The sequence below is a fragment of the Emys orbicularis genome, chromosome 1 (genome assembly GCF_028017835.1).
Source record: "Emys orbicularis isolate rEmyOrb1 chromosome 1, rEmyOrb1.hap1, whole genome shotgun sequence".
NCBI classification, from domain to species: Eukaryota; Metazoa; Chordata; order Testudines; family Emydidae; genus Emys; species Emys orbicularis.
Window position 1 is genome coordinate 368,862,404 of NC_088683.1, and position 11,754 is coordinate 368,874,157.

An 11,754-nucleotide genomic window follows, 5' to 3' on the forward strand; every position below is an offset into this window, starting at 1 on the left:
TCCCAGCCTTGAACTCTTAGAATCATAGAATCATAGAATCTTCTCTCTTTGCACAGGTCTAGGGTGAGGTGGGGACTTCCCCAGCACATCCTGTTAGCTCTTTACAACCCCCACTTCAGACCGGTGCCTTCACCCCGACAGGTGTGGTGGTTATTGCACAGAGGGAGCGTGGGGCGGAACGCAGCAGAGCATGGCCAAGAGTTGCAAAACTAGGTGCCTGCAGTCAGGAGCCTACATAAGAAGCCTGATTTTCAAAACCACTGAGTCCCCTGGCCGCCCCCGGGGGCGTGAGTGAGAACAGCTGGGCGCTCGGCAGGAGCCGGACTTTATGTTTGACGATCTTGGCCTGATGCCACTAGGGTGACCAGATGTCCCGATTTTATAGGGACAGTCCCGAATTTGGGGTCTTTTTCTTCTATAGGCTCCTATTACCCCCCACCCCCGTCCCGATTTTTTACACTGGCTGTCTGGTCACCCCAGATGCCACGCAGCCTTGTCCCGCGGCGTGCCGCGATACTAGACACGTGCACAAGTCAGGTGAACTCCTGCTCCTGTTAATATTTAACGCTAGGATAAATGATGCAGGCATTGCAGGCTGCCGCGCTGGAAAAGCTTCCGGACGGGGAGGAGGTGGTGAAGTCAGAGTTGCTACTGGGAGCTCCAGCAGCGGAAGGGCTGCACCCCGCTGAGCAGCTGGGACCCACGTGCTCCGTTTTCTGTCGCGTCAATCAGGCCAATCCAGATTACATTTAGATTCAAAGTAATTGGCTGTGCCCTGCTCTGGGGCATATGCAAATTGAAAACAAGCACAAAAACCCCACCAGGTCTATCAGAATCTCAGCGGGATACGCCAAAGGGCCCGCAGCAAAGGCAATTACACACCACAGCATTTTGCTAGCAAAATAACCCCCAAACTGACACCCCCCCCCAACACAACAAAAAATGCTGGCAGCAGATGCTGCGGAGGGAGGGATAAGAGCACTGGAGGAGTGGGACAACCTGCCCCTCACGGAGATCGAATCCTGGTCTCTAGTCGACTTACATTCTGAAGCACAGGGTTGAATTTCCCTGCCAACTGTTGAGTTGTCATTAGCCATGTGACGAAGTGGGGTGTTTCCCTTTGTTATGTTGCCTGTGAGTCTTACTGTCCTGTACTAATACGGTGTGTGCCTCAGTTTCCCTGTGTACTGCACCAATGCCTAGCTGGTGAGAATTGGGTGTGTGACTTTTGCTGAGGCCCTCGGGGGCAGGTCAGGCTGCCCAGCTGCTTGCACGTAAGCGATGCCCGATGCCCTTTGTAACCTGAGACCCAAGAGGGGGAGGCGACCAGGTGACACTTTGCTGGGAAGGCAGGACAAAGCCCAGGGGAGGAGCCACGGCCATATTGGAGGCCAGGCAGCGGGGGCCAGGGCAGTCTGCTGTGGGGGACTTGGAGAGGGGGGAGTCCAGGGTGTCTGGCCCAGGAGTCCCCCAAGATGGACTTGGCTGAAAGTCACTGATTTCTGTGCTAACAAGCTCTGTTCTACGCTGTGATCCTGTCGACTGATAAACCTTCCGTTTTACACACTGGCTGAGAGTCACGGCTGACTGCGGAGTGGGGGTGCAGGGCCCTCTGGCTTCCCCAGGAGCCCCGCCCGGGTGGACTCACTGCGGGAAGCGCCTGGTCAATGGGGGTGCTGAATGCTCTGAGGTCAGACCCAGGAAGGCCAAAGCCACGTAGGCTTCTTACCCTGGCAACAGTGGCATGCTACCCCAGAGTCCTGCCCTGGCTTCATTTGGAGCAGCTCCAGCGTGTCGGCCCGGTGACTCCGGGACAAGCTATGATCCCTCCAGACCTTTTCAGTTTCACTCAGTGCCGCGTTGTTCTTGTGTTCGGAGACAGGGAGCACAGCAGCTCCCGAGCTCCCGTCTCCAAACCATTCATTATTGTATAGACTTTTATTTCATCGTTTGGGCCATGCTCTGACCTGCATATTTCACCCCCCCACTCATCCAGCACGTCCCCTGCCAGCTCCTGGCCCAAAGAATCACTCTGATTAACCAGCTGTCTTACCCTGGAGCCATAGGGGCCTCTAAAGGCGGGGGCTGGCCTAGCGTGTAACCCACTGGGGAGCGTGGGTTAGGAGTCCCAAGCTGTGCCCAGCCACAAAGGACAAGAGTCTGCTCCAGACCCACCCTGAGCACCTGGGTCTTTAGCTCTCTGGGCGTCGGTGCCAGTGGGTACTGTCTCACCAGCAGAGATGGCAGAACAGAGCCCAGGGCCCAGCACTTGGGACTTGTCTGCACAGGGGTGTTGTTTTGTGGGATATATTTTTGCACAGAACCTTTGGTGGAATCACGCACCTGAAATAATTGCGTCCACATGGCCGGCTCCACCCACTTGCCTCTGAATCAGCGCGAACCTGTCGCCACACTGACTCCATCCCCGTCGCAGTTCACAACAGAGGGGCCAGTTCATCTGAAAGAATCACGACGTGTTGGCACAAGTAATTTTCATGCAAAAAAATTCCATGCAAAACACACGCACCCATGGACACACACACACAGAGCCATGGAGACAAGCCGGGCGCGTGAGCTGCTGTGCCCAGGAGGGGGGCTTTGAAGAGAGGGAACAGAGTCAGGCCCCAGGAAGCCTGCGCTCGGTTCCTCGCTCTGCCACAGGTTTACTCTGAGGCCTCGGACAAGTCACTGAAGCAGAAATTTTCTACCTTGGACACTAATTTTGGGTGCCCAGACTTAAGGTCCCTCCTGTAGGTCACTTTTGGACAATGTGGCCTTAATTTCTCTGTCCCTCAGATCTCCGTCTGTTACATGGAGACGCGAACCTTCCCTGCCTCACAAGGTGGGGGGCTTGAGGACATAGTCACAGACACGTGGGAGGCATCCAGGTATTTGGGCACCTGCCTGCATGTTTAGGCAACAAGTACCTTTAAAAATCTGGCCTTCAGATACCCCAGTAATGGGGAACTAACTAGAGAGGCTAGTTAGCTAGTTAGCTTGGCTCGGTAGTTAGGACAGCTAGGTAGGTAGGATAGATAACAGGACCACATCCATCCTGATATCAACAATGTTGAGAAACACTGATCTAGAGAGCTCAAACCGTCCTGCAAGAGCCAATTAAAACTCGCCATCCCCAGGATGCCGATAGGAAAGGAGTATGGAGAATTTGTGACTTACCCAAGAGAAAGTCACCAGCCACACTGGGAAAGGAGACCAGATCTCCTAACCCAAGTCTAGTGCCCCATCGGCCAGACTGCACAGCCTCCTTACGTGACGATCAACCCCTTACATGATGATGATTATTCACTATTTGTATTATTGCAGTGCCTAGGAGCCCATGGACCAGGACCCCGCTGTGCTGGGTGCTGTACAAACACAGACCAAAAAGCCAGTCTGTGCCCCGAGGAGCTCACAAGGTAGGTATGAGACAAGAGATAAGAGATGGATACAGCCCGAGGAGGAAACACAACATTGAGACAATACTGGTCAGCATGAAGGTCTCAGCACAGCTGCAGTCTAAGCACTGGCCAGTTTTTTTGTAGCCTCACAGCAAAGGGGAGCTTTGGGGTGGGATTTGAAGGAGGGCCAGAAAGTGGGTTTGTGGATGTTGAGGGGGGAGTTCCCCCTTGTGTCCGGGGCAGCCCCCAGAATCAAAGCGGTGGAGGGCATGGCACAGCCCGGATCCTTCCCATCCTGTGCTCGGGTTAGGCCGCGCAGGAGCTTCCTGGCAGTTGCGCTTTAGCTGAATCTTCAGCCAGAGCCCTAAGCTGAAGTTATGGCAAGACACAACCAACGCCGGGTTAATTGCGTGGAAGGGTTGGGAGCTCGTGTCCACCTGAAGAGAACAGGTGGTTTGGGGTCGTGGCCCTCCCCTGGAGATCCAGTAGTTAGGGACCTAAAAAGACCCTCTGATAATCAACCATGAAGACAAACAGTGGAGGGAGAGACCAGCTCCTCCATGTGTTCCTCCGCCCACCACCGTCCCTCCCTTGTGTGGCTGGAGCTTAGGCCATCAGTAAACAGATGGATGCTACAAATGACAGCACGTCAATTACGGCTGGAGGCTAATATTTTAATAGGAAATTAATTTTTGGGAGCTGTAGGCCAGACAGACCAATGCTCATGGAGTAATGATCGCTGATAGTCACACTGCACCCTAAGCTTGCTTTGAACTCAGAGGCATTGATTCCCCACTGCTTGAAGAAAACTACTGCTCAGGACGCATCGTGATCAGCTTTAGTTTATAGCAAGAGAGAGTAACAAGAGTCCAAAGGACAGAGCCTGAAGCAGGTTAGTCTTCAGAGCCAACAGCAAAAACAGAATGGCTAACGTGGCCAGGATGGCTGGGAGCCCAGTAGTTTGTCAATCGCAGCGTTGATGTCTCCACCAGCCTCTCTCAGAGCTTGTACATTGGCTTCATGGTTCAGGAAACCCATTACGTAGAGCTGCTCCAGCTGCTGCTGGAATTGGGCTTCTGGAGTTTGGGGAAGCGGGGGGCTTGCTTGACCAAGACCCTGCACGATTTGCTCAATGTTACAGGGCTGGCACCCCGACTCGGCTGATCTTGGTGCTGGGCTTGCATTCTCGCGTGGCTCAGAACCAGTCCCGGGTACTTCTCCGCCATCGGCAGGGCTTCCCGCTGCCCCTGAGCTAGGAGCGCTGCCTCGGGCGAACCTTAGCACCTCCATCCCCAGGGTCTGGAAAGCCTGCTGAATCTGGAACAGAGCCTTGGTGGCTCTCGGGTTTGCCATCACTAACAGCATGTCTGGGTTGTGCAGCAGCTGGAGGAGGGCTTGGAGCTCCCGCGCTACTTCTTGTTGGGGATGCGGGATACCAACGAACCGGGGGTTACTCAGCATGAAGTGCACGATAAGACTGGGGTTCTGGCTCAGGGCCTGCATTATATTCCTCATGTAGGAGACAGACAGGACGCTCTGGAAAGGCAGGGCATTCCTGGGTATCCCTTGCAAGGCGTTCTGCACTTCTGGCGGGTTACACATCCCAGCTGTGACTCCAGGTCCCCCAGGCGGGACACAGGGGCTCTGCCCCATGCTGCAGTTTGGGCTGTTGCTGACATGAATACCCCCACCGTCAGTGCCATGGTTGCGATGGGGGATGCAACTCTGTGGACCAAACTGAGAGCCCCAAGGGTTTGGCAAAGGGTCTCTGTTTTCTGTGTGGGACAATTGCCTCACCCCCGCTGGGGGCGGCTTGTTCCGGGGTGTATCACTCCCACACTGCGCCTGTGGTCCATTCAGCGTTGGTTTCTGTGTATCAGAGAGCATTTGCCACAAGACTTTGTCTCCACCCAGCAGCAGAGTCTGGCTCCTGTTTCTCAGTATTTCCTGCATCATCGCTGGGTTCCTAACGAACTCGATCATTTCTCGCAGGAGGGCTGGGTTGTTCCAGATGTGGCTGTCCTCTGGATTTTGCTGCACAAACTGCTGGAACAGGGGGTGTTCCCTTAAGAACCATGTTATCAGGTCGAAGTTTGACAGCATGCTCTGGACAAAGGGATTTTCCAGAATCTGTAGCATCATTTCTGGGTTGATCACCAGCAGCTGCTGGAGCTCATTTAGGAAACCTAAAATGCAGGGTGCATTCCCACCTAGCATGCACAGATCTCCCAGACCAGCTGATCCAGGAGGGCCTCTGCCCAGGGACGTGCCGTTGGGTGGTGCTGGAAGGGTGGCAGCATGCGTGCTGGCGTTCGTTTGCTGAGTTTCCTGGTCCTCTGCGCTCGTTTGTGGCCTGATGACGAGGTGGATGGTGAATCCGTCATGGATCCCGGCCTGGCTGAGAGTATCTCGGTCGTTCACGATCTTCCCAGCAAAGATCAAGAGGAGCAGGTTGGTGGGAGCACGGAAGCGCTTGGCGATTTCGCCCCGAAAGTCGGCGATGGTGCTGTTCTCCCACACTGCAAACTCCTCCCTTTCCTTGAGGGTCTTCACCGTCACTTTGATGATCTGGGGCTCTGCAGGGGTGCCGCCAGAGCCCTGTCCCTTTCCAGCCATGGCTAACACGATGCTGGTCCCTTCCCGAAAAGCAGAGAGACCAGACACTTAGAGGGGCTGGGAATGTCTAGAGACCAAATCCAGAGCACTCCTGCCAGCTGGTGCACATCCCCATGCTGCTCCTCTGCTCACAGCTTCCCCGCCTCCTGGCTTGCCCGGGTGGACTGTGACATCCCTGCTGATGTCACTGTGAGCAAGAAACCACATGGACCCCTGCCTTATTCCCCATGGAGCAAGTAGTCCCCAGGTGGGGCACAAGGACCATCCCCAGTGTCGCTACCATGAACAGGTAATGCGAGCTGGGAAGCAAATGCCCCCGTGCAGTTAAGGAGAAGGCAAATCTTGGGGAAAGAACCATCTAATATGGAAATATATACCTATCTCATAGAGCTGGAAGGGACCTTGAAAGGTCATCGAGTCCAGTCCCCTGCCTTCACAGCAGGACCAAGTACTGTCCCTGACAGATTTTTGCCCTAGATCCCTAAATGACCCCCTGAAGGATTGAACTCACAACCCTGGGTTTAGCAGGCCAATGTTCAAACCACTGAGCTATCCCTGTAGCAAAGGGCAACAATCCCATGCTGGGGACTCACCTTCCTGAGGATGTCACGGTCCCATCTCAGACTGACGACACCCCTACGCGGCAGGGACCCCCGTTATTAGGACGAGACAAGCAATAGTAATGGGGGATTTCATTATTAGAAATATAGATAGTTGGGTTTGTGATGGCTGGGAAAACCATACGGTGAATTGCCTGCTGGGTGCAAAGGTAGTGGATCTCACGAGACATCTAGATAACCTTACAGGTAGTGCTGGGGAGGAGCCGGTGGTCGTGGTATATGTAGGTACCGGGCACATAGGGATAGGTAGAAGAGAGGTCCTGGAGGGCAAACGTAGCCTGCTAGGTAAGAGATTGAAGTCCAGGACCTCCGTGGCAGCATTCTCTGAAATGCTCCCAGTTCCACGCGCAGGGCCAGTCAGACAGGCAGAGGTCTCAATGTGTGGATGAGACGCTGGTGCGGGGAGGAGCGATTCAGGGTTATTAGGAACTGGGGAACCTTTTGGAGAAGGAGTGGTCTAGACAGGAGGGATGAGCTCCACTTACACCAAAATGGAACCAGATTGCTGGCATGCAACATTCAAAAGGTTGTACGATTGCTCTCTAAAAATACATCAGAGGGATAAATACCAGGGAGGGAGAGGAGTTATTTAAGTTAAGTGCCAATGTGGACACAAGAACAAATGGATACAAACTGGCCATCAACAAGTTTAGGCTTGAAATTAGAGGATGGTTCCTAACCATGAGAGGAGTTGATGGTTAGAGCTCCAGCCATTTACCCTTCCCTCCGCCTCCCAGAGGGGCCTGTCTGCAGAGCAAAGCCCCTCTGGAAGGCTGAGGAATTTGGTGCCCCTTATGTGACACACCCTGGAGGCAAGGCAGCACTGCGGGTTTGTAATGTCCCTCTTGCTGCATTTCAGTCACCAAGGAGACTGTTAACCAAAAATGAAGCTGACCCATGTGTTCCCCGCCCCGCCCCGTGCTGCTGGAATCCGTAATTCCCTGTTATTGGGCCAACGCCAAAGTGCCCGAGGGAAGAGTCAGTCAAGCCTGAAGCCTGGTAACGCGCGTGTGTCAAGTGAGCCGTGTGCACGACTGGCTGCAGAATTAGGGCCAATGGCACAGCTTGAGGATTCGCCCTCTTGCAGGCCTTGATCCATCAGTGAACAGCGGCTGTGTCATTAGGTCTGTTCACAGTCAAACCCAGCACCTTTTCTGTGGGCCGTGGACCGACTGCTGCTCTCGGGTACACCCACTGACCCGCAACTGAAGGCAACTGTCTGGCTAATTGATCTAATATATCAGCACTTCCATGGGCTCTCATCCACCTCGACATGTCTCCCTGCAGGCTGGGTCCTCCTGCTTCCCCACACAGCCCAGCTGAAATTAGCCAGGCAGCTCCCGATGACCCAGGCTGACGCTGCTAGTTAAAATGTTAATAACTTTTCAAACACGAGTCTAGGCTGGGCAGTAAATCTCAGCGAGCCGCTCCAGCGACCCAGGAGTTCTCTCTCTGCTACACATGGCAAGAAGCCATTCCAAGAATGTTCTGACCTTATCAGCGATTCGCTTGGGTCTGGATTCTGCAGTCCTTGCTCGGGCATAGCTTATACTGACAGCAGGTCAATGCGAATCCGAATGGGGGGGGTGCTCTTTGGGGATGGGATGGGTTTTCCTAACCCCGAGACAGCGGATATTAAGTCGAGGAAATAAATGTAAGTTCCTCAGGATGTTTATAGTTTCAGAGATGTAGACTTGACCTTCTGCATGGCACAGGCCAGAGAACCTCACTCAGGTACCACTCTACTGAACCCCAAAACTTTAGTTAGAGCAAAGCATTTCAGCCGGCAGGCAGAGAACAGGAGAGACTGAGGGGACCCCAATGCCTGAGGCCCCTGCAGTGGCAGGGGATTGATCAGGTGAGACATGCCCCGGTGATCCCAGCAGGTGACCCACATCCCAGGCTGCAGAAGAAGGCAAAAAAACCCCACGGTCCCTGCCAGTCTGACCAGTGGGAAATCCCTTCGCTATCACAAATCTGGTGAGCTTTTCGACCCTGAGCACATGAGCCAGACCCACCAGCCAGGCCGCTAGGAAGAGGTTTCTCTGTTCCACCTGAGAGCCCCGGTCCACTGGTCGAACCTGATGAAGTATGGAACTTGCTCAAATTGGACGCCATCAGAAGTGGAGGAGGCCCTTGCCTGAACAGGGGAAACGTCCCCTTTGCATTAATAAACCCGGGCGGGGGAATATTTCTCTCTCATTAGCCCGAGCCCCACAGCGGGTCACAATCCATTTCTTCATTCAGTGTTTGCAGCTTGCCAGAGCACTGGCAGGCAGACTCCCCAGCCCGGCTGCTAGCGCTGAGGATTCAGGAGGGACTAACTCTCTGGCTCCCTTCGGGGCTAGTTAGACGTGGGGCCGGCAGTCGGGGGAAGGTGCTGGATTTAGCCGTGCCAGCGATTGTATTTTGCACACGGCTCACAGGGGAGAGTTGGAATTAGGCCTGGCCTCCCTCCATCCCCAGCCTCTCCACCGTCCACATGCATCCCTGCCACAACCTCCCACTCCTCTGTGGTCCCCTTTCCTGACCTCAGGCCCATTCCTTTCTGCCCTCCCGATCAGACAGAGCAGGGCGGGGCGAGCGGCCCTCCTGACGAATGGGAGCGTGAAGCCAGGGATGCCCGTCAAATGAAGGAGGAGGGGGTAAAACTGGGCAGCTAAGAGGTGGGATGGGTCACTGACATGGATGCTGACGTGACCGAGGATGAGTGCGGGGCATTGCGAAGGGAGGGAGCGAGCCGGGAGCTGGAGCAGGAAGGAGGCCGATGGGGAAGAGCTGGGCGGATGGCAGAGGACGGCGACATGGAGGCAGAGAGGGGTTAAGAGTTGGATGCAGTGATGTTCCTCAGAGGGCTGGGGTTGGTGGCTGGACTGGGAGAGGAGACTCATATCCCCATTTTATAGATGGGGAAACTGAGGCCTGGGAGGGTGAAGTGACTCACCCAAGGTCATACATACAGCCTGTGGCAGAGTTGGGACTAGTATCCAGGTCTCCTGAAGCCCAGTCCAGTGTGCTGTCCCCTAGGCCACGCTGCACTCTGGGGTAGTGACCCGACTCAGACAATCATGATGCTCTCTCCGCCCGCTGTGGCTATGCCTCGTGTCTAATCCCGCACTGCGCTGGGTCAAGGCTTGGTCGCTAAGGGGCTGCACAGAGGCCTCTCATAGAATCATAGAAGATCAGGGTTGGAAGGGACCTCAGGAGGTCATCTAGTCCAACCCCCTGCTCAAAGCAGGACCAATTCCCAACTAAATCATCCCAGCCAGGGCTTTGTCAAGCCTGACCTTAAAAACCTCTAAGGAAGGAGATTCCACCACCTCCCTAGGGAACCCATTCCGGTGCTTCACCACCCTCCTAGTGAAAAAGTTTTTCCTAATATCCAACCTAGACCTCCCCCACTGCAACTTGAGACCATTGCTCCTTGTTCTGTCGTCTGGTACCACTGAGAACAGTCTAGATCCATCCTCTTTGGAACCCCCTTTCAGGTAGTTGAAAGCAGCTATCAAATCCCCCCTCATTCTTCTCTTCTGCAGACTGAACAATCCCAATTCCCTCAGCCTCTCCTCATAAGTCATGTGCTCCAGCCCCCTAATCATTTTTGTTGCCCTCCGCTGGACTCTTTCCAATTTTTCCACATCCTTCTGATTTTCCCTCTGTGTGGTTCTTCGTTGGGGCTTGGAAATGTTAAAATGTCAGGCGTGCCCCAGCCTGCCGAGGAGGGCGCTGACCCCAGGGCTGGAACCCCGCCTGTGAACACATCTCCAGACCCCGCGCGCTGTCCCCCCAGCGTACGCCCTCCTGTGGGGCCCTGCGGTGCTGCTGCTGCAGGTGAACCCTTCGCCCCCAGAAGCCAGTCTCCGGGGACGCCAGTCGCTCCGCTTTCTCTTTGCAGGCCAGTGGAGGATGCTGAGCTGTTGGGACTGCAGACCCCCCTGTGGGGCAGACATGGGGGAAAAGGAGGGTCTGTAAAAATGCCCCCCACAAGAACCCAGAGTAGTTCTGTGCTGTGGGGACAGCTGAGAGGGCGTGGACGGGTTGGATATGTCCTTTCATTCCACAACCAGCCCCCACATCCCCAGGGGATGGGGAGTTTCTCTGGCCACTCCAGTCCCAGCTGTCTGTCACTTTGGGGATGAATTTTTCCATGCTGTTCAGCCCCAGTGGAAGACTCTGTCCTCAGCCCATCACAGGGCTGCCCTGACATCATCTCTCTGTGCCTGGGAGAGGTGGAGTCAGGGCTCTGCCCATGGGCAGGGGTATATGGTCTGCAGCCTCTACTGATGGCCCAGGATTTGGCTGTCCCCATCCCCACTGCTGCTTCTTCATCCAGGAAGGTCTTTGGCATCGCATGGCTTCCCAAAAACCGTATGGGCCCTGCCTGGCCCCTCTGTGATGTCATAGCGGGATATTTATGCCCCTCTGTGATGTCATAGCTGGATGTGTCTGCCACATCCCTCTGTGGTGTCATACCTGGATGTTTATAGGGGACATGATTACCTTTCTTCCCTCTTTAAATTATTGATAACGTATGTACAAAAAAATCCCTCGTGAGAATTTATGGGAGTAACAATTGAACTCTAAGCACACGATAAAGCGAATGAGCTGCACCGGGGATGTTTAGGAAGCGTAAAAGCTCCATCGCTGGCCCCCAACAATAACTAGTTACTACCGAGCGCTGTTTCTGTAAGACGGGCACGGGAATTTTTCACTGAATGGACATGCTGTAAATCTGTGATTCAGAAATATCCGATTGTCTCATTCCTATAATGTAAAGTATTGAAATGACTAAATCATATGATATATTCATTTAATAGAACAGTCCAAATGAAATGAAAAAAAATAAAGTCAACCTGGAATGTTTTTACCTCATTTAAACAAAAAAGGTTGACATCAAATGAAACAAGGAAGTCGAAATGATTCATTTTGACACGTCTCCGTTGGAAATGTCATCACAATGGACACAGTCCTGTGGACCGTTTTGGTTCTGGAAATGGCATTTTCAGACAGGAAACGGTTCCATGAGCAATGTGCCACCCGCTCTAGTGAATAGCCTTTCCGATGCCAACTGCATCACCACTGCGCAGCACGGTCCTCCCCTTCCCACTGCTCTTGTCAGT

The 11,754-nt window shown here is 54.0% G+C and overlaps 1 protein-coding gene across 1 annotated transcript; it reads right to left on the reverse strand.

Moving 5' to 3' along the window:
* Nucleotides 1-4,325: 4,325 nt before the first annotated feature.
* On the reverse strand, nucleotides 4,326-6,014 carry LOC135893222 (ubiquilin-1-like). Its single transcript, XM_065421026.1, has one exon. The coding sequence runs from the start codon at nucleotides 6,012-6,014 to the stop codon at nucleotides 4,326-4,328; it is 1,689 nt and encodes a 562-aa protein (XP_065277098.1).
* Nucleotides 6,015-11,754: the final 5,740 nt, after the last annotated feature.